This window comes from Macrobrachium nipponense, chromosome 25 (genome assembly GCF_015104395.2).
Source record: "Macrobrachium nipponense isolate FS-2020 chromosome 25, ASM1510439v2, whole genome shotgun sequence".
Taxonomy (NCBI): domain Eukaryota; kingdom Metazoa; phylum Arthropoda; class Malacostraca; order Decapoda; family Palaemonidae; genus Macrobrachium; species Macrobrachium nipponense.
Genome location: NC_087214.1, coordinates 77,192,329 through 77,211,661, shown reverse-complemented (window position 1 = coordinate 77,211,661; position 19,333 = coordinate 77,192,329). Strand labels below are relative to the sequence as shown.

Sequence of the window (19,333 nt, the reverse complement as noted above, 5' to 3'; positions counted from 1 at the left end):
AGAAGACAGACTCTCCAAAGAAACATTAACTCCGGCAAAGTTGAATGGAGGTGGTCTTGGTATTCTTATGTATTGGTAATCATAACAACATAATATTTCACGTATCAACTTGTATGTCTTAGTATAAAGTCTAACATTGTAAGCAGGACTCTTGCTTATGATAAAATCGACCAAACTAACAACTACATTGTGCATAACATTCTTGATGCTTATTTTTTTAATCTTATCAGCATATTCACTTTCTCATTATCAGGTTACTGTCGAATAAAATGCATGATAAATATGTCCTGTACAGCTGTCAGCGTTCTCGTCAACGAAGGTAATTATTTCTAACTACTTAGTGACCCTGCTTTTTTTTAGTCTGGTTCTTTCATGTGTTTCTTTTCTTTCTTGACGAATCTAAGATGAATTATTCATTTCATGGTGTCGGACAAATTTCTCAAGAGACTGACTGGAAAAGAAATGATTAGGTAAAACCAAAATGTGAGAACTAAGGATATGTAAATGATCGTATTAGTATGACAATAAAGGAATTCAGGACTTCAAAGAGTTGACATTTTCTAAAAATTAGCAGCATTTGCTTTCTTTTTCTTTTGTTATTCTAATAAAGAAAACTGTCCCGTGGCACTTATGAGTTTTGCTTGCATAAATCGCACACAACACACGCTGTGACGGGATGCACTAAAGCAACCCCCACACCCTTGATCCCCCTTACAGACAATAGTCTCCTCACTACACAACTTTCTACTTACGTTATCTGTAACCAGACTCTTGGATAAAAGGATATTGAAACCACTCAAATTCCTAAACACTATATTTCCTCATTCAAAACACTTACAAAACCCAATAACCAAAGTGAACCCACAACCTAACATGAACGAACTCAACCCGAGATTATATTATATGTATATATAGGTGGCCTTATAGGCAACTAGTGCCTCCAGCACTCCAAGTTAATGGCACAGTACTGTGACGAACGGTACTTCCACGTCAATCTCTGAATCCAAATTCGATCCAGTCATCAACTTCAGGAATATCAATCCTCCCAGAAGGGTTCCACTAACAATTTCTAGGTCCAGCCATAGTCGTCGTCATCAATATCAACACTTATATCTTTAGTTACAATCTTCCTCAATCAAGGTTCGTTCTGAGTCGTCAACATCAATCGTACCAATCCTTTAAGAACAATCCAAGAGGTAATCAAGTTCCACTCAATAGTCCGCAATCCAAGCAATCAAATACTAACTGCCAGAAGATAAGGGGACAATTAATCCTTACCTGCAGCTGAGGTGGCGAGCAATGTAGATAGAGGAAGGTTAAGGAGGAACTGCGGTCTGTCAAAATCAAGAAAAAGATAATCCAAATAAGTGAGAAATAATCCAGGCAGCCAAAAACACATTCACTCTCTGCCGTAGCCAGAATAAAAAAAAAAGCACTCACTCAAAACACTCGCTATCGTGCTAAACTACAAAAACAAATAAAAATAAACTACCACCTCAATTACATTCACAGTTGTTATTATCACAAACTACTGCTCCACCAATCACCGCTTTCTCTCTCGCTCGCCTTCTTTAGCGCGCTCTCCCTCTCTCTCGCTCTTTCTCACACTTTTGCTCTCTCTCTCTCTCTCTCTCTCTCTCTCTCTCTCTCTCTCTCTCTCACTAACCGAAGAATTTGGCAAAAGACAGAAAATTCAATCCTCCACAATCTTTTCTACTTACTTTGCCAAATACTTCAAACAAAAACACCAACTTACAACCACTTACCTGGCCTTTTTCATCACCCAGTCGTATTCAGGAACAGGACCTCTGCTTCAAGTACCGGGGCCTTCATATATTCTCGGAACTATCTCTTCCACTTCACCATCATTTACGGCACTACCACGGCTACCATCCACACTTACATCATTCAACAGGTCATGCACCACCTCATCTACCCCGTTATCATCCTGACCCAAAATAGCAGTTATTTCTGCAAGCAACTCATCCATCTCATTCAATCCACCCTCTACCCTAACGAAAGAATCATTCATACTACTTACCATTTTCCAATCTTTTTGCCTCGCCACCTCCATATTCTCACTTACTTCCTCCGGGGAGAACCACAGATACTATAATTATCACGGATCACCTGAAGAAAAGCGACCTCAACACACGCTGGGGTCGCTTTTCTTCAGGTGGAAAATATTGGGGTCGCTTTTCTTAAGGTGAGGAATTAACAGGGGTTACAGTAAGGCCGCCGGAACAGCGCTTCGCGCCTTATCCGCATATTTAAAGATTCTTGGCAAGCTCGGTATGTTCTGGCAAGAGGTAATGTTGTGCTGCGCGCACTAGCCACAGGGGTTACAGTAGGTTTGATTATTTTTGTACTGAAATTGCAAGACAATACGCTTTTAATTAACTATTGATTGTTTGTCTAAATTTGTGTTTTTAACAAATGTTTAATAAAGTAGTTTTTAATGAATATTTATCTATATTTTTTTCTCCTATTTTCTATAATATTATGAGCTAAAGTGGGTCACCTGAAGATTGGAGACACCAACAAGCAGGGGTCGTTTATCTTCAGGTGGAAAATATTGGGGTCGCTTTTCTTCAGGAGGAAAATATTGGGGTCGATTTTCTTCAGGAGAGGTATTAGGGGTCGCTAATCTTCAGGTGATCCATTATCACTACTATTTAACCAAATTTCATCCGTATTCACACACTTATCATCCACACTCACTCGCACGCTCACCCCCTTGTCAAGCCCACCAGGCTTTTTCACATACTTTTTCTTCCTTCCACACTCAACTAACACCAACTGCTTATCTTTCAATCCCAGCCTCTCATACATACTAGGCTCACACACATTCATTTTCAACCGCCTATACACCCCATTCTCTCGAACATACTCCAGTACTTCCTTCCATTTATGCAACTGGTTGTGGTGAGCCCTAATTTCTTCTATACTTCCATCCAAACACAACTTACCCAAAACATAACTAATTCCACTGGGACCAACCTCTAAAGGGCCCCATAGACGTTACGACCGGCGGATCAGGTTCCGTTCTGTCTCCGGCATCAGTGTTGCCCATAGACGTTCAGATTCACTTCAGTTTGCCGAAATCTGGTAGAGTGAGGACATGGCTGCTCCGCTCAGTGAAGACGCTATAGACCGCTCTTGCAGCTGAAACTAGAAACCTCCAGCGACAAAGACGAGCCTGAATTGAACTATGGTTGAAGAAATGAAATGAATTATCTCACAATTGTTTATTTAATTAATTGAAACTTTACCCTGGTGATTGGTTCGATTACCTGGAGGAGCAGACCGACATGGAATTATTACATACAATAAAAAAAAGAACACACACACAACCAAAATCATTGTACGAGAGGTTGCTGGACACATCGCTTACACGCTACAAGTCGTTCTAGGGGCATAATAATCCCAGAGACATGTAAAGCAATTATTCAAGTTATGCAACACGATTTTACAAAGGTAAACAGTAACTATGTTGCATACACAGCATCTTTCATATTCTAGTGGTATACAGCCTGGTGTAGGTACAGTAGGTCTAGAGTTCCGTTAAAGCAGAATAGGCCCTTAAACCTACGGTTCTGTACCCAAGTAAGAATACAAATTACTGATCTTTTCTACACAAAATTCTTTATTTAAACAAGGAAAATTTAGATATTATTGAAAGTATTGTCATGAACTTATTTTTTGTGCAACAAACAACTGTAATTTAAACAACAGTAAATACTGAATACATTAAGAGCTATTTATCATACAAACACATACGTATATACATAATATACTCACACACATTAGTACATATATATATATGTACTATACATATATATATATATATATATATATATATATATATATATATATATATATATATATATATACTTGGTGTGTGCGCGTAGTACTATTGTTTAAATTACATTGTTATTTTCCTTACATAAAATAAAATAAAAGTCTATGAAAATATATTCAATAATATTTCAGTGTTCCCTGTATAAACTAAAAATTTTGTGTACAAGAGTTGAAAGTTGTACACTTCAAATACTTCTGGCTGCAAGACCGTAGGTTTAAGTGCCTATTCTGCATTAATGGATCATAGACCTACTGTATACTAAACTACCGTATATGCCATTAGACTATGCAAGATACAACATATATATATAATATATAATATATAGTAATATATATATAGTATATTATATATTAATGTATGTATGTATATCATCCTTCAATAATTTTCCAATTAATTTATCATAAGCCTAATTTCGCTCTCCTACGACGTTCAATAAACTCCTCCCAAAACTCATTATCTGCAGAGTAGCTGCCATGTTGCCGCTTCAGCGTCTCGTTGCAACTGAAGTAAATCTTCAGATCACGCCATAGACGTGGAGGCTTCCGGCCACCTGAACTAAATCGGATGCCACGAACCTGGCAACGGCAGGTTGCGAGTTGGTCGGAGAGGCCGACGGACTCCGCCCACTTTTGGTCGGACGATCACCCCATAGACAGTGAGATTTACTTCCGATTCAGATAACCGGATCCGGCGATCGTAACGTCTATGGGGCCCTTAACACTTCATAAGGGCCTTCAAACTTATCATGGACCTTATTTACATTCAGTCTTCCTTTCTCAGCGACTTCTTTCAACATTTTCTCTACAATCTTGTAGCTTTCAAACCTCTCATTCGCTCTCTGCCAGACCTCTCTATCACTCTCGGACACACTCAACGTCGGTCTCACTACCTTCTCAAAATGCAACACGAACTTACACGGTGACATACCTGCACTTTTGTGGACAGTCGCATTATATGCCCACAATGCTTGCCCAACATACATGTCCCAATCATTATCACACGTAATCATCAATTGCAAAATTTCAGTCAATGTTTTCACAGTCCTTTCAGCCAAACCATTCACACTCGGCATATACGGCGTTGAGTATACATGCTCAATACCCCAATCTCACAACATTTGCTGAAACTCCCAAACAACAAACTCAGGACCATTATCACTCAACATTTTCGCAGGCTTACACACATCGCCAACATCACTTGACTAACAATTCTCGCTACAGTCTCACTCCTTTTATTCTTAATCGGCACGGTGCATGCAAACTTACTCAGATGATCTACCATCACAATCATGCCCACATGACCTCTCGCAGTCACAGGCAATGAAACACAATTAATAAAAAAAATTTCAAATGGCTCTTTCATACGCAACCTCAAGAAAGAAGGACTCGCATGCACTCGCTGATACTTCCCTCTCTGACACTCTTCACAGGTAGTAGCCACATCATGACAAATTTGGTTCAACCCAGCACAAACAATTTTTCTCGCATAAATTCCGACAATTTAGTCTTACCCAAATGTCCATATCTATCATGCACCAACACACACATACTCACGGCTGCATGCATCGAAAACACAGGAACATGCACATCTTCATCTATCCCTCTATGCAAAAAATAAACGATATTTTTTGCATACAACAAACCACTTTGCAACCTTCTTATGTACTCCCAAACCATACAGCCATTGCTCCACCCTAACGCCATTCAAAAACATTCACGCAACCTACCAATTTCTAAACATTCGTCTTGCATTCTTCCTACTTCTTCCTCAGTCAACAAATCATTTTTGGTCCTTGAAATATCGATTGTCCCAACAAAATCTACCATCAACACACTACCACCCTCAATCACTACCACCTCACGACCACCTTTCACAAGCAAGCCGTTCCATACATCAACGACATATCATGCACCCTCAAAAAATCAATGCCGACCAAGAAACAACTCGGCATTTCATTCTTGCCCATCACAACAAAATGCTCAACTTCCAAATCTCTCAGTTTGACTTTCAACCGCACTTCTTCCCAAACAAGCAAACTTCCCTGACCTATCCTGTGTATTCTCATGCTTGTACACTTCCTTTTTACTTCCCGATTATATTTTTCAATGTCTCTCACAATTGACGCACTCACCAACAACACTTGTGCACCCGTATCAATCAGACTGCAATATTTTTTCTCACATACATTCTCATAATTGGGAAATGCCAAAGTAACATCTTTTGCAGCTTCTTCTTTCAACATCTCAAATGCTTCAGTCATTTCTAAGGGCTTACCTATGCCCGAACAATCTCTCGCAAACTTATGTCCACATTCAAACAACCCAAGAAAACTTCGCAACTCCCGCACAGTCCGGGGACGTGGAAACTTCCTCACTTGCTTTACAAACTTTTCACTTTTCCTTACACCTGATTCACCCGCCTTATGAAAACTCTACTTCCTTTGCTAACCACATACACTTCTCAAGCTTAACTTTTACACCAACCTCGATCAAACGTCTTAACACTGCCTCTAACAACTTCATATGCTCTTCAACAGTCTCACTTGCAATCAAAATATCACCTATAAACACAGTCACCTTCTTCTGATCAAAACCAGCCACCAAAACAACATGCATCGCCCTTTGGAAAGCAGCACGGGCATTAGCAAGACCAAAACTGAGTCTCTTAAATTGATAATGACAGTTACTGCTCGAAAATGCCGTAATGGGCCTACTCCCTTCTACCAGAGGCATTTTGTAATAACCTCGTACCAAATCCAACTTTGTAAACACTTTCATTCCAGACATCTTATACACACAATCAGACACCACATTCATTGAGAAACGTTCCTTAACAGTCACTTAATTCACCCTTCTGTAATTGATACACATATGCAAGCTTCCATCAGGCTTTTGCACAGGCACAATAGGGCTATTCCCTAACACACCTTTTACTCTCACTCTCTTTTCATTTGCCGTTTAGACAGTTGCTTCAATTACATTGGACAGAATCTTTGACATTTTATATTTCACCCCCTGACACACCACATTTTATCAGAGCTAAACTTGGACTTAAAAGGGCATCGGGAGTGTCGCTATTTATCTAAGCAACCTCAAAAACTATGGATTATACACTAATATCTGTCATTTTTGAAATTCTATTCACCCCTTCTCACCCCATCTTCCTATCAGGGCTGAACTTGGACTTAAATGGCACCAGGAGAGTCACTATTCACCTTGAATGAAACACCCAGCAAGGCAAGATTTGAAAAGTGACTAAAAGAAAAAGGGAGAAAATAAACATACAGAAGATACCTATAATGAGCGTGATATCTAAACGAAGAACAGGTATTTAGTGAAATTACATTTTTTTTAGAGAATGAGACTCAAACACCAATAAGTCATCGCCCTCATGGACAGATTTAATCATTCTAAAATCACTGAAGTCCAGGCGGGTACCACAAATGTGGGAATGTTTACCAATACTGAATAGTTCTGGTTTAGACAATCTGCAAACCATGTAGGTTCCCAGACTCCGTCTGAGAAAAGTATGCTTATAAATGATGTTGAATGTCAGGGAAGGGCTCAGTCTGCCTTGCACTCTAAAAAAAAAAAAAAAAGATAGTTAGAGGATTCTGGGGGATCAACTTGGATTTAAGGCTGGTCATTCGTAATTCATCTTATTCATACGTTTCGTTTGTTAACACTATTACCATTTCAAAAAGGTAATTTAGCATAAATACATAATTTGGGAGCAAAATATTGGCTAATAGACAGCCATTCATGAGGCTAGGAGTTTATTAGGTTCTCTATAGAAATACAGGGATGGAAAACAATTGTGATTGAAAAAAACTCAGGAAGACTCAATTCTCTTTCTTTGTGAAAGGCTGCCCAGTTGTTGTTGGAGTCTCTCTTTATAAATAAAACAAATGTACCTTCACTAAATGCCTAATCTTCGTCCATCCAATTGTTAATAGGCAACTTACCTGTTTGTTTACATTCCATCTTACTTATGCTTATTTTTTCCATTTCCACTTGTCACTTTTTAACTCTTACCTTGGTGGATGTTTCATTCAAGTTTCTGTTTTTAACTTTGGTACTATTGGTAAACTTTAGACAAATCTTTTCCAGTATATCAGTGGAATTCTATTTATTTGAAGCCTGTCATTTTCCAGCCTTGAATATGCATCCTGTTTCTAATTCGTCATCCTAGGATGTTGGTCGAGTCTAGTTTCTCCTGCATTTCACTTATAATTCTGTATATATACATAAATACACACACACACACACACACACACACATATATATATATATATATATATATATATATATATATATATATATATATATATATATATATATTTAGTAACTCTAAAAAGAACAATATGATGAACTATTGTCAACCATGTTAAAAAACGTGTTTTGCTAATGCTAAAGTTAGTTTTGGGCTAATGTTATACAGCTGATGAGATAAGTTACCCCTTAAACGCCGATTGGACGTATTAAACGTCAACAAAAATTGTCTGTCTGGTGCCTAACAGACATATGGTATGTGGACACAAAACAGTTTTTAAAAAAATTTGCACAAAAATAGTTATAGGCCTACCAGGCAAAAACTTTTGAATCATGCGCCTTGAGGGATGCTGGGAGCTCACGGATCAAGTTGTTGCTTTGTTTACAAGTGTTAATCAGGTGTGCATGCGCGAAATGCTTTCTTCTCGCACCAGCAATCATCAGCGACGTGTCGTCCGAGAGCAATCTTTTGCCGCAATCATGTTTTGCCGAACTTTTGCGAGAGCTTGAGTATTTGTCGGGGTACAAGACGTATGTAGAGATGTCACGTTGAATGGAGAGTGAAAGGCGTGTTTTACCTTTCGGGAGGGATCGTGTGAGACGTATTTTGGACTTGGATGCTGGCAAGGGACCAAGCACGCAAGATGACCTCACTCCTGAACGCCGTTCCGTGTGGCCTCGTGTGGCCGAAAGTGTTCAAGCACCACATCGTGTGTCTCGTGTGCCTTTTATAACCCCTAGGAAGCATCGGGGTGTCCTGAGGGGCATTCGTAGGCATTTGGGAGGCCTCGAACCAAAGGACATAGACGATTACTTTTTAGAGCTTGATCGGGAGTATGTCACAAGTCCTCATTTTGATGGCGGTTGGTCATCTAGTGACAAGGACATCACTTCTGATGTTAGTGATGATGAATATTTGCCCCCAATGTCCATACGAGGGTCACAGGCTGAAAGTGAGTTGGAGTTCAGTGGTTTTAGTGCTTATGAAGGGGAATCTGAGGAGTAGGAGGAGGAGTTGTCATCATCTAGTTTTGTTGTCGATGACGACACGGAAAGTGAGGGCCTAAGTGAGGGAGATGGGCCAGTGGGGGGTTTCGAGTGCGAAACTGTGCCCGAGCACATGTGCGTGCGCGCGCACGGGCAAATAGAAGGTCGGAGCGTCGCGCCAGTCATGGAGAAGGCCGGTCGTCCGAGAGCGACGAGGGGTGGTCGGAGGACCCCACCCCACCTAACATGCACCCATTCACGGCAGCACCTGGTCTCATTGTACTGTTCCTCTCACTGCTCTGTGGTTCATTCAGCTATTTCTTACGCGGGAATTGCTGGAATACCTGGTAGCAGAGACCGCGGACTTCGCTCGGTACTGCCGTGACGAACTACGGACGACATTGTCGTATCGCTGGCGGGGCTGCAACCTCACCGACATGTCGCATTTTTTGGGGCTCCACATTTTTTTGGAATGATGCCTGATGCCGACGTCAGGCAATATTGGAGGCAGAATTTTTTTTTAAATACGCCCAGTGTGCCTGGCATTATGTCCCGTGATAGTTTCCTGGCATTTGACAGGTATTTCAACGCCTTCAACCGAAGGGCCATACCCCAGAATAACCCCAATCGTCTCATCTTAGTCCACCCAGTGTTGGAGTACATTCGTGAACGGTGCCAGTCTCTCGTGGTTCCTGGCAAGAACCTTTCTTTGGATGAGGGGATGATGCCTTATAAAGGACATCTGAGAATAAAAGTGTACAACCCCAAGAAGCCAAAGAAATGTGGTGTGAAATTGTTCTTTATTACATAGTCCAACACTGGATACGTCGTGGACTTCTCGGTGTATTCTAGGGTCTTCTCCATGCTGCGTGACACTGTGTTCGGTCTGGTGGATCGTTTCCGTAACCAAGGATACCACCTGTTTATGGATAATTATTATAAGTCGGTATCCCTGGCCCAGGAACTGTATGAACTGTCAGTGGTACCCTTCGGTTGGTGCGTGGGGCCCCGAATGTCGTCAAGAGGTTTGCTAGCCAGCCGCAACATCTGGCAAGAGGAGAGACAGAGTGGCGGCGGAAGGGAGCTGTCTTCGTCATCTGTTGGAAGGGGGTCCGACTCGTCCCCATGATTACGATGAGTCATGAGCCCATCCAAGAAGAGGTCGTCCAGCGGAGGAAGACACGTTGGCAGGGCCGAGTTACATATGAGGAGTTTTGTGTCAAGCGGCATACAGTCATTGGGCAATACAATAGGCACATGGGAGGAGTTGATCTCTTTGATCAACTCATCCAGTATTATCCCTTCGCCAGGAGAACCAGGACACAGAAGCTCCTCAAATACATTCTTCGGTTGGCCCTCCAGAATGCCTACATCCTCTACTGTGGGTACTATAATTCAGACCTCCAGAGGTTGTCCCACATCCAGTTTCTCGAGGTAGCCGGGAATGCCCTCATCAACTTTAATCCCAATGAGTAGCCTTCCATCACCGGCCCCCTGCCCCGTGCTCCAGATCTGCCCTTAGAGGAAAGGGCAGATGTTAGGAGGGCCAACTTCGGTTGTCCTGCTCCTGCTGCTGTTGCCGCCTCCCCTGCTGCCGCCGCCCCTGCTGCCGCCGCCCTTGATGATCCCACCCGCGCTCAGATTCCTACTTCTCGTCGGATACTGTGTGTCTGCTACAGCCAGGGGATCACACACTGGAGCTCCTAGAAGGGTGCAGGCAGAAACGGTGCTGGGTGTGCCATATGAATGGCAGAAGGAGAGACACCCGGTACTTCTGTCGCACCTGCAATATAGCTCTTTGCAGGTTCGGGGAGTGTGACCGCAAGTACCACACTGTGGTCATATATTGGAATGCGCCTGCCCTCGTCATGTCGAGAGGAAAAAAATGCAAGACTCCTCAATGGAGGAGGGAGAGAACAAGAATAGAACGAAGAGTCAGGATTATGAGTGAGTATTCTACATTGATTTTATATTTAGTTTTATATTTATTACAAGTTTTTATATATCTGTATTTATTGATGTATTTGATGTTATTTCATTTTATACAAAAAGAAAAGTTTTTCACCTGCATTCCTTTTAGTTATGTATTCGTACCAGAATAATGAAATTTAATATTATATATATATATATATATATATATATATATATATATATATATATATATATATATATATATATATATATATATATTGGGTGGATTTTTGGGTAAGCAAAAAGTCTAACATTCTAGTAATATTCAATCATTTACCTTCCTTTTGAAACAAATTAGAAGTCTCTAGCACAATATTTCCATTTATGGTGAATTTTTTAAAAAACTTTTTCCTTCCCTCCGCACGCGGAATCTCCGCCGCAAATCTCCGAAATGCTTATGTCACATTATTGTAATATTTGCACCGTTTCATATTAACGTTATATATAGAGTTTTATATATGAAAATGTGAGCAATTTCATGTAGAATGCAACAAAAAATAATTCATGGTCGTAGCTTATAAATCACGATAAATAGAAAAAAATCGACGTTTGGTCAACTTTCACTCGACCGAAATGGTCGAAAAACGCAATTGTAAGCTAAAATTCTTACAGTCTAGTAATATTCAATCATTTAACGTAATTCTGAAACAAATTGAAAGTCTCTAGCACAATATTCCGATTTATGGTGAATTTTTGAAAAAACCTTTTCCTTCCCTTCGCGCGCGGTATGTCCGCCGCAAATCTCCGAAATGCTTACGTCACATTGTCGTAATATTTGCACCATTTCATACTAGCCGTTATATAGAGTTTTATATATGAAAATGTGCAAAATGTCATTTAAAATACAACAAAAAATAATTCATGGTCGTAGCTTTTATCATTTTTTAAATATTCACATTTAAATCGCGATAAATAGAAAAAAATCAACGTTCGGTCAACTTTGGCTCGACTGAAATGGTCGAAAAACACAATTATTGTAAGCTAAAACTCTTACAGTGTAGTAATATTCAATCATTTATCTTAATTTTGAAACACATTGGAAGTCTCTAGCTCAATATTCCGATTTATGGTGAATTTCTGAAAAAAACATTTTCCTTCCCTCCATGCGCGGTATCTCCGCCGCAAATCTCCGAAATGCTTACGTCACATTGTCGTAATATTTGCACCGTTTCATATCAGCGGTTATATAGAGTTTTAAAATGAAACAAAAAATAATTGATGGTCATAGCTTTTTTAATTTTTGAAATATTTGCATATAAATCACAATAAATAGAAACAAATCGACGTTCGGTCAACTTTGACTCGACTGAAATGGTTGGAAAACGCAATTGTTAGCTAAAACGCTTACAGTCTAGTAATATTCAATACTTTTTCTTCATTTTGAAACGAATTGGAAGTCTCTAGCACAATATGTCCATGTATGGTGAATTTTTGAAAAATACTTTTTCTTCCCTCCGTGCGCGGTATCTCTGCTGCAAATCTCCGAAATGCTTACGTCACATTGTCGTAATATTTGCACCGTTTCATACTAGCCGTTATATAGAGTTTTATATATGAAAATGAGCGCAATTGTATGTAGTATACAACGAAATAATTCATGGTCGTAGCTTTTATCATTTTCGTAATGTTGGCATATAAATCACAATAAATAGAAAAAATCGACATTCGGTCAACTTTAACTCGACCGAAATGGTCGTAAAACGCAATTGTTAGCTAAAACTCTTACAGTCTAGTAATATTCAATCATTTACCTTAATTTTGAAACAAATTGGAAGTCTCTAGCACAATATTCCGATTTATGGTGAATTTTTGAAAAAACCTTTTCCTTCCCTTCGCGCGCGGTATCTCCGCCGCAAATCTCCGAAATGCTTATGTCACATTGTCGTAATATTTGCTCCGTTTCATATTAGTCTTTACATAGAGTTTTATATATGAAAATGTGTGCAATTTCATGTAAAATGCAACAAAAAATAGTTCATGGTCATAGCTTTATAATTTTTGAAATATGTGCACATAAATCTCTATAAATAAAAATAAATTCGACATTCAGTCAACTTTAACTCGACCGAAATGGTCAAAAAATGCAATTGTAAGCTAAAAACCTTACATTCTAGTAATATACAATCATTTATCGTAATTTTGAAACAAATCGGAAGTCTCTAGCACAATATTTTGATATATGGTGAATTTTTGAAAAAAATATTTTTTTACATCCGCGCGTTACGAATTCAGGCATCATTTTGTGATAATAATTTCTCTGTGTTGCTTTGATCGTTTTACAATGTGTTATATACCAAAATGATCGTAATTTAGTGTACAATACAACGAAAAAAATTAACCCGTTAGCTTTAACCGTTTTGGTCACAGCGCGATTTGTATACAATTATGTATGAAAAATTTTTTTGCGCTTTCATATATTCCAATATTTATATATGATAATGATATTTTTTTCATTTCTGATGGTTGCATACTAAACTTTAGGCAATGACGAAATAAGGAGCCAAAAATTAACTCTTAATCTTGAAAACTAAGCGTGCTGGGATTTTTTGAAAAAACTTTTTTTCCGTTTCGGCGCTCATTCCCTAACTGCTTAGGCGTTTAAGGGTTACTCAAATCAACAGCAATAACAAGACCCATATCAAAGTATCAGGGAATAAAAAAAAAAGTCACAATTTTGGCTACAAAAACAAGTCACAGTAAAAAAGTCAGATTTGGCTAGGAAAACAAGTCAGGGGAAAAAAGTCACAATTTTGGCTAGAGAAAAAGTCACATTGATTTATGGTGGCCGATAATAAAATCACAAGAAAAAAATCCCCAACATTTCTTAAGGGTCATTATCTATACTTTATTTACAGTCGTTTGTTTATGTTTTTATGGTCAGCCCCAATGGGCTTGTACTACACACGGTGCAAAGGTGGATACATACCGGGCTTATAAAACCCTTGAGGGTCATTACCTAGAAAAGATGAATACGACTTTCTTCTGTGACTTTTTTTTCCTGGATTCCAACGAGTAGTCATTCTATGCCTAACAGATTCTGGAGTTACCAACTGCCTCTTCAGCAACACGACTATTCCCCTGGGGAAGCTTTCAGAAGCAGACTCTGCCTACACTTGGGTTCACAATGGTGAGTAGATTGTCACACGTTCCTATTAGTTCATCCACCCATTGGTGTGACCATCATTATCCGGCTGGATCATATTCATCCCTGTAATTTGCTCACTGAGTTGATTGACAGTATTCTTTAACCCGATATTTGAAATATTTCTTCTCACTAGATTCAAATTATTAATGAAATGTAGTTGTTTTAGTTTTATCTCATCCTGCTTATAAAAGATTATTTTTCCTTTTCCCTCAGCGAGGTTCGTTCCTGATATGAGTAAGATATTCATTCCTGCGAAAAACGTGCTCATGTGTGTGTTCATTATTTCCATATATACATACATTATATATATATATATATATATATATATATATATATATATATATATATATATGTGTGTGTGTGTGTGTGTGTGTGTGTGTATGTGTGTGTGTGTGTGTTTGCATGTATATATATTTAGATGAAAAAACTCACACTTTTCATCAATGTTTCTTCGAGCCTTGCGAATAGTCAGTCCAGAGTTTTTAGATCAAGAATTCAAAAACATCAGAAAAATAGGAAGAGATCTATGCAATCCAATCCATATTGTGGATATTCGTTACAATAAAGCTATTAAGACCTATGGAAAAAAGGAAAAAAAAGAGATGTCCTTAAACCCCCTTTGTTTACCACATTTTATTGGACTTGAAACTGTAAGACCTTTTTTAAAATTGTTTAATACAAATGTATCCTTCACATATAATAATATAAAAAATAACACAAATATTCAGTAAGTACAGGTCAAACTAATATTGCTTTATTTTGACATTCAAGTGAAAATTCCCACAGAATACATTGGACGCAAAGCAAAATACTGTCACGTCGTAACGAAACTATTTACAAGAACTTGTTAGAATATGTTTTGATTCAGTTAACCTGGGTGAATAATTTTAATTTAAGTCAAGGATTATGTTCTTTTGACCCGTCATAAAATATATGTTTCGGAAGGAACTGAAAGATAGAATAAAGAGGATTACCAACATGTAGATTTCGATGTTAATCTCTTGACCGTTCTGTGACCCCCCGACCTCTTTGTATTCCTTCAGGACTTATACCCAATATAAATAATAAGCCCTTGCTTCTGCATATGTTGTTGTGACCATGTCTTGGTAATAAGACGATATTATTTGGCATCTCCAGTGTTTCAATATTCCTTCATGGCTGTAACTTTGTTCATATATATATAAAGAAAAGACTGGTATAGACACCCACACACACATGTAAATTCATATACTATACTCATATATATATATTATAATATATATATATATATATATATATATATATATATATATGGACTGATTCAATACAGTTTTGAATATGCCTTGTCCGTGATAGTCTGAAGTCCCGTGAAACCGTTATAAGTGATACTGTGTGTATGTGTAACAAAAACAAGTCAACTGCCAAGGACGTTACTAGTTGGCGTGGCTTGGCCATTTCAAAAGTGCCACGCATCTCTATATCCCTTCTTGATTGGCCCTTGTGTCTTAGGAGCCACAATAACCAATCAGCTTCTTGCATAACGATGTTGTGTGTAGGGGGCATTTGAAACAGGCTGCACCATCGGTCAGATCAGTTCGTTAGCCTTAGCGGGTCCCAGACAGCACAGACAACTGGGTCGAGAGTGCTTAGTGCACCCGCAGTCCCGTTCCCGTCGGCCGCCACACAGAGACGTGTGTCACCAAGAGTGTCAATAAGTCTAACCTGCCGTCCGGTTGTGCACTAGCATAGTTAACGTAACAATTACAAGTAAAAGGCCACCTGTGTAGCTAAGAACAATACACCTGTGTTAAACGTTTCATCGATTACTATTTTTGCATGTCCTACATTACATGCACGTAAACTTATCTCTCTCCTGTTTTTTCCTTCATATCCCGAACCCACAAATGACCGAGATCAGGTCATATAATTTTGGTGTCAGGTGTGGGGTCCTTTAAGGTCCTGTAAGGTCCTGTGGGGTTCCTGAGTCTTGTGGGGTCTTGCAAGTCTTGTGGGGTGCTATGAGGTCCTGTGAGATCTTATATAAGGTTTTCTGAGGTCTTGTGAGGTCTTATGAGGTGTCAAACAAACGTTAGTGCTAAATCATTTTACGCGACATAGTGATATGAAGTGAAATAAACAAGGAAACGAGAGAAAGTTCAATGAACTGTGATGACGAAGGAAATGGTGAAATGAACGAACTAGATAAAAACAGTTATGGCTAAAGCAATCGGCAGAAAAGTGGCGAACCGTGCTGAGAACGGTAATAATACATCGAGTGGCCCTACGATTTCAAAAGCGTAGTGCTAACCAAAAAGCAGTGTACAATCACACCATACGATTTCAAAATGCATAGTGCTAACCAGAAAGACATTGTAGAATCACACCATACGATTTCGAAATGCCTAGTGCTAACCAGAAAGACAGTGTACAATTACACACCCTACGATTTTGAGAAAAAAACGCAGTGCTAACCAGACAGATAGAGTGCGATCGTAGAAATCGTTAATAAATTACCACTTTTAGACAGTTTCGCGGCCGAATTCGATGACGACGGGCGAGATAATAATTCCAATCGGCAGAAGTATTCACAAAATATTGGAAAAATCCGTACGAGACATACGAACAGACACAGAGTAGTGTGGGAGAATTCAAAATCGACGGTTGCAGCGCCAAATTCAAACGACGGTGGTGGCACCCTTCATGACCCTTCGTGACACCCTGAGTAACCCTTCGTGACACCCTGAGTAACCGACTCGTGTAGCAGACCAAGTAGAGGAGTAATGAACATGTTTTGAACGGAGAGATGGCGAGCAGTCCAACCTCACTAGGAAGGACGGAAGTTGGCAGTAGCAGGAGATGGCATGAAGGTAATACCAGGAAGGTAGTACCCCTGGTTACCCCCAGTGCCGTGCGGGACTGTTCTGCTGTGCCCGGGAACAAGGGACGCCTTGTTGTCTTGTTGTGAGGGAAGGGATGCAAATCCTCACCCTTGAGGAGTACGGGAGTAGAGAACAACCTGTCCACCCACGAGTCAAGAATCTTGGGACAGAGAGAGGTCGACCAAAGCTTCTCCCTCGTGACCCCGTGGGAAGGGGGAAGTCCACTCCTACTTCTGATCGCAACCTATCGAAGAGTAGAGGGATGGTATTAAAAAGGTGAATAGTGCAGAAGTTCCTTTACCAACCTCGACCCGTGAAGGAAGTCACGATACCTGCCTAAGGTATGGATAGGATGAAGCGATGTTAGAATTAGGAATAGCTGACAGACGTCAGATGACAGCCAGCAACCCAGTGAGAGAATCCAGGCTCGATGTGAAGATGATACAAGCAAACTAATAGCATCAGTAGCGAATTGCCGGCACCGCTGCTGGCACTAATAGTTCAAGCTGCTGACCTGTGAGCAAATTGCATAGAAAACGGGAACATCTCAACCGTATGGCAGAGAGGGACAATACAGGATAGTGTCTCGGGACACTATGGGGATGTGATGAGAGGATACCCTTCACACCCCCGGAGGTAGGAGACTCGCCCCGCCTAGAAGCCGTCTCCCTACCCGCTGTCATGATTGCTAAAAGTTGTCACTGATAATAATATTAGTATTAGATCGACTGCACAATGAACGAGTTGTGTAGCCTTTAGTAGCGTAATCAATAGCATGTTGTGTTAGGGTAATGCAGATAGGGAATTTGTAGAAAGTAACATTAGAAAAAATTTTTATAAAAAAAAAGATAAAAAAAAAGGGTGGTTCTCTTAGGACGTGTTCTGATGATATTTAAAGTATCACGAACGACAATGAATCCCATTGTCCCCATCGAAGAAGAATTGTAGTTAAGATTTAAAGACAGAATTATTAACTTAAGTTCATTAAAAAAATTGTTTGAGTAAAGTAACGAGACTGATATTTTTGTTGAAAGAATAGTTAGATTTTCGCTGGGAAAGAGAAGTTTTCTTAAAATTTGATAATGAAGTGAGAACAAATTGTGTTTTATCCCTGATATAGAGATACCCTTAGAATGTTAATTTCTCAACAAGATCGTAGGATCGAACAACTGTTAGAGTTTGCATTGTGGGGATTGATCATATAAAAAAAGTAATGAGAGTAGCCGATCTTCCAAAGAGTACTGTAGGGCATGAGCCAAAGAGAGAGAGAGAGAGAGAGAGGAACTGCGACGCATACAGTTAAATGATTCAGTTACACCTGTGGGTGAGTTGCACAGAAAACAGAGGCAAGTGAGTCAGCTGTTGTATGAACGTGTTGAGTAAGTACCATGGAAGTATGCATGTGTTGAGTGTATGTGGGTTTGCTAGTGTGAAAGGGAGTTGACTGACAAGTCACAGTTTTCTGAAAATGCACGAGATAAATTCTTCATGAAAGGAAAAAAAAGAAAGAAAAAAAAAAGGAGTAACTTGCTGTGCCCCCCTTCCTCCCTCTTCGATAAAGCAAACCATCCACATAATTTGTAAGTGCGTGTAGGTGCCTTACGTAGCATACCAGCGCGAGTCATGAGTAAATGTGTCCGTCACAAAGTGAACAGAGAATATCATGAAAACATGCTTATGCACTTTTGTTTCATGTCAGTTATTGCTGAGAAATTGATGTCTAATTTTCTAAACATTTTGTTACAGTTCCAAGCATATGTAATGAGTGAGTCTATGTATTCAAAATTGTATTATTTTTTTTATTGCATTTCAAGTCGTATTAAACATCTTATTGCAATGTATCTTTTTTTTTTATTTCTATTGATGCCAGTTATACTGTGTCCAAAATTTCATATCGTTGCCAATGCTGTTTATGCTTTGTCAGAAATTTGTGATCTTCCATCGATGATGTGGGAATGTGAGATTATTTTGAAAAAAAAAAAAAGTTATTTTTTGTGTGTAATCTTTGAATTTTGATTTTTTTTCTTGTTTTATTGTGTTGCAGAAGGAGTTCAGTAAGTTTTCTTATACATTTACCTAATTTTTTATGAGTAACGTCTCATTTTTAACTCATGTTGTGAATTTTTTTTTTTATGAATTTAACTTTTTTTAGCTGGGGCTGTGACTATCCATTTTCTTATTGATATCATTGAATGTGAACCTAAATTTGTTTTTCTGTATGACACATTGTGAGGCGTGA

General features: G+C 39.2%; 2 protein-coding genes across 5 annotated transcripts in view; one reads left to right on the top strand and one right to left on the bottom strand.

The window, feature by feature from the left end:
• The window catches only part of LOC135199557 (uncharacterized), a 389,950-nt gene that overhangs the window by 57,936 nt on the left and 312,681 nt on the right, over nt 1-19,333 (bottom strand). The window lies entirely within an intron of this gene.
• Nucleotides 9,668-19,333, top strand: part of LOC135198942 (uncharacterized) — a 55,857-nt gene continuing 46,191 nt past the window's right edge. The window contains exons 1-3 of the mRNA XM_064226861.1: nt 9,668-9,905; nt 10,762-11,067; nt 14,126-14,218. Coding sequence (XP_064082931.1) covers nt 9,668-9,905; nt 10,762-11,067; nt 14,126-14,218 — 637 coding nt within the window. The remainder of the gene's footprint in view (nt 9,906-10,761; nt 11,068-14,125; nt 14,219-19,333) is intronic.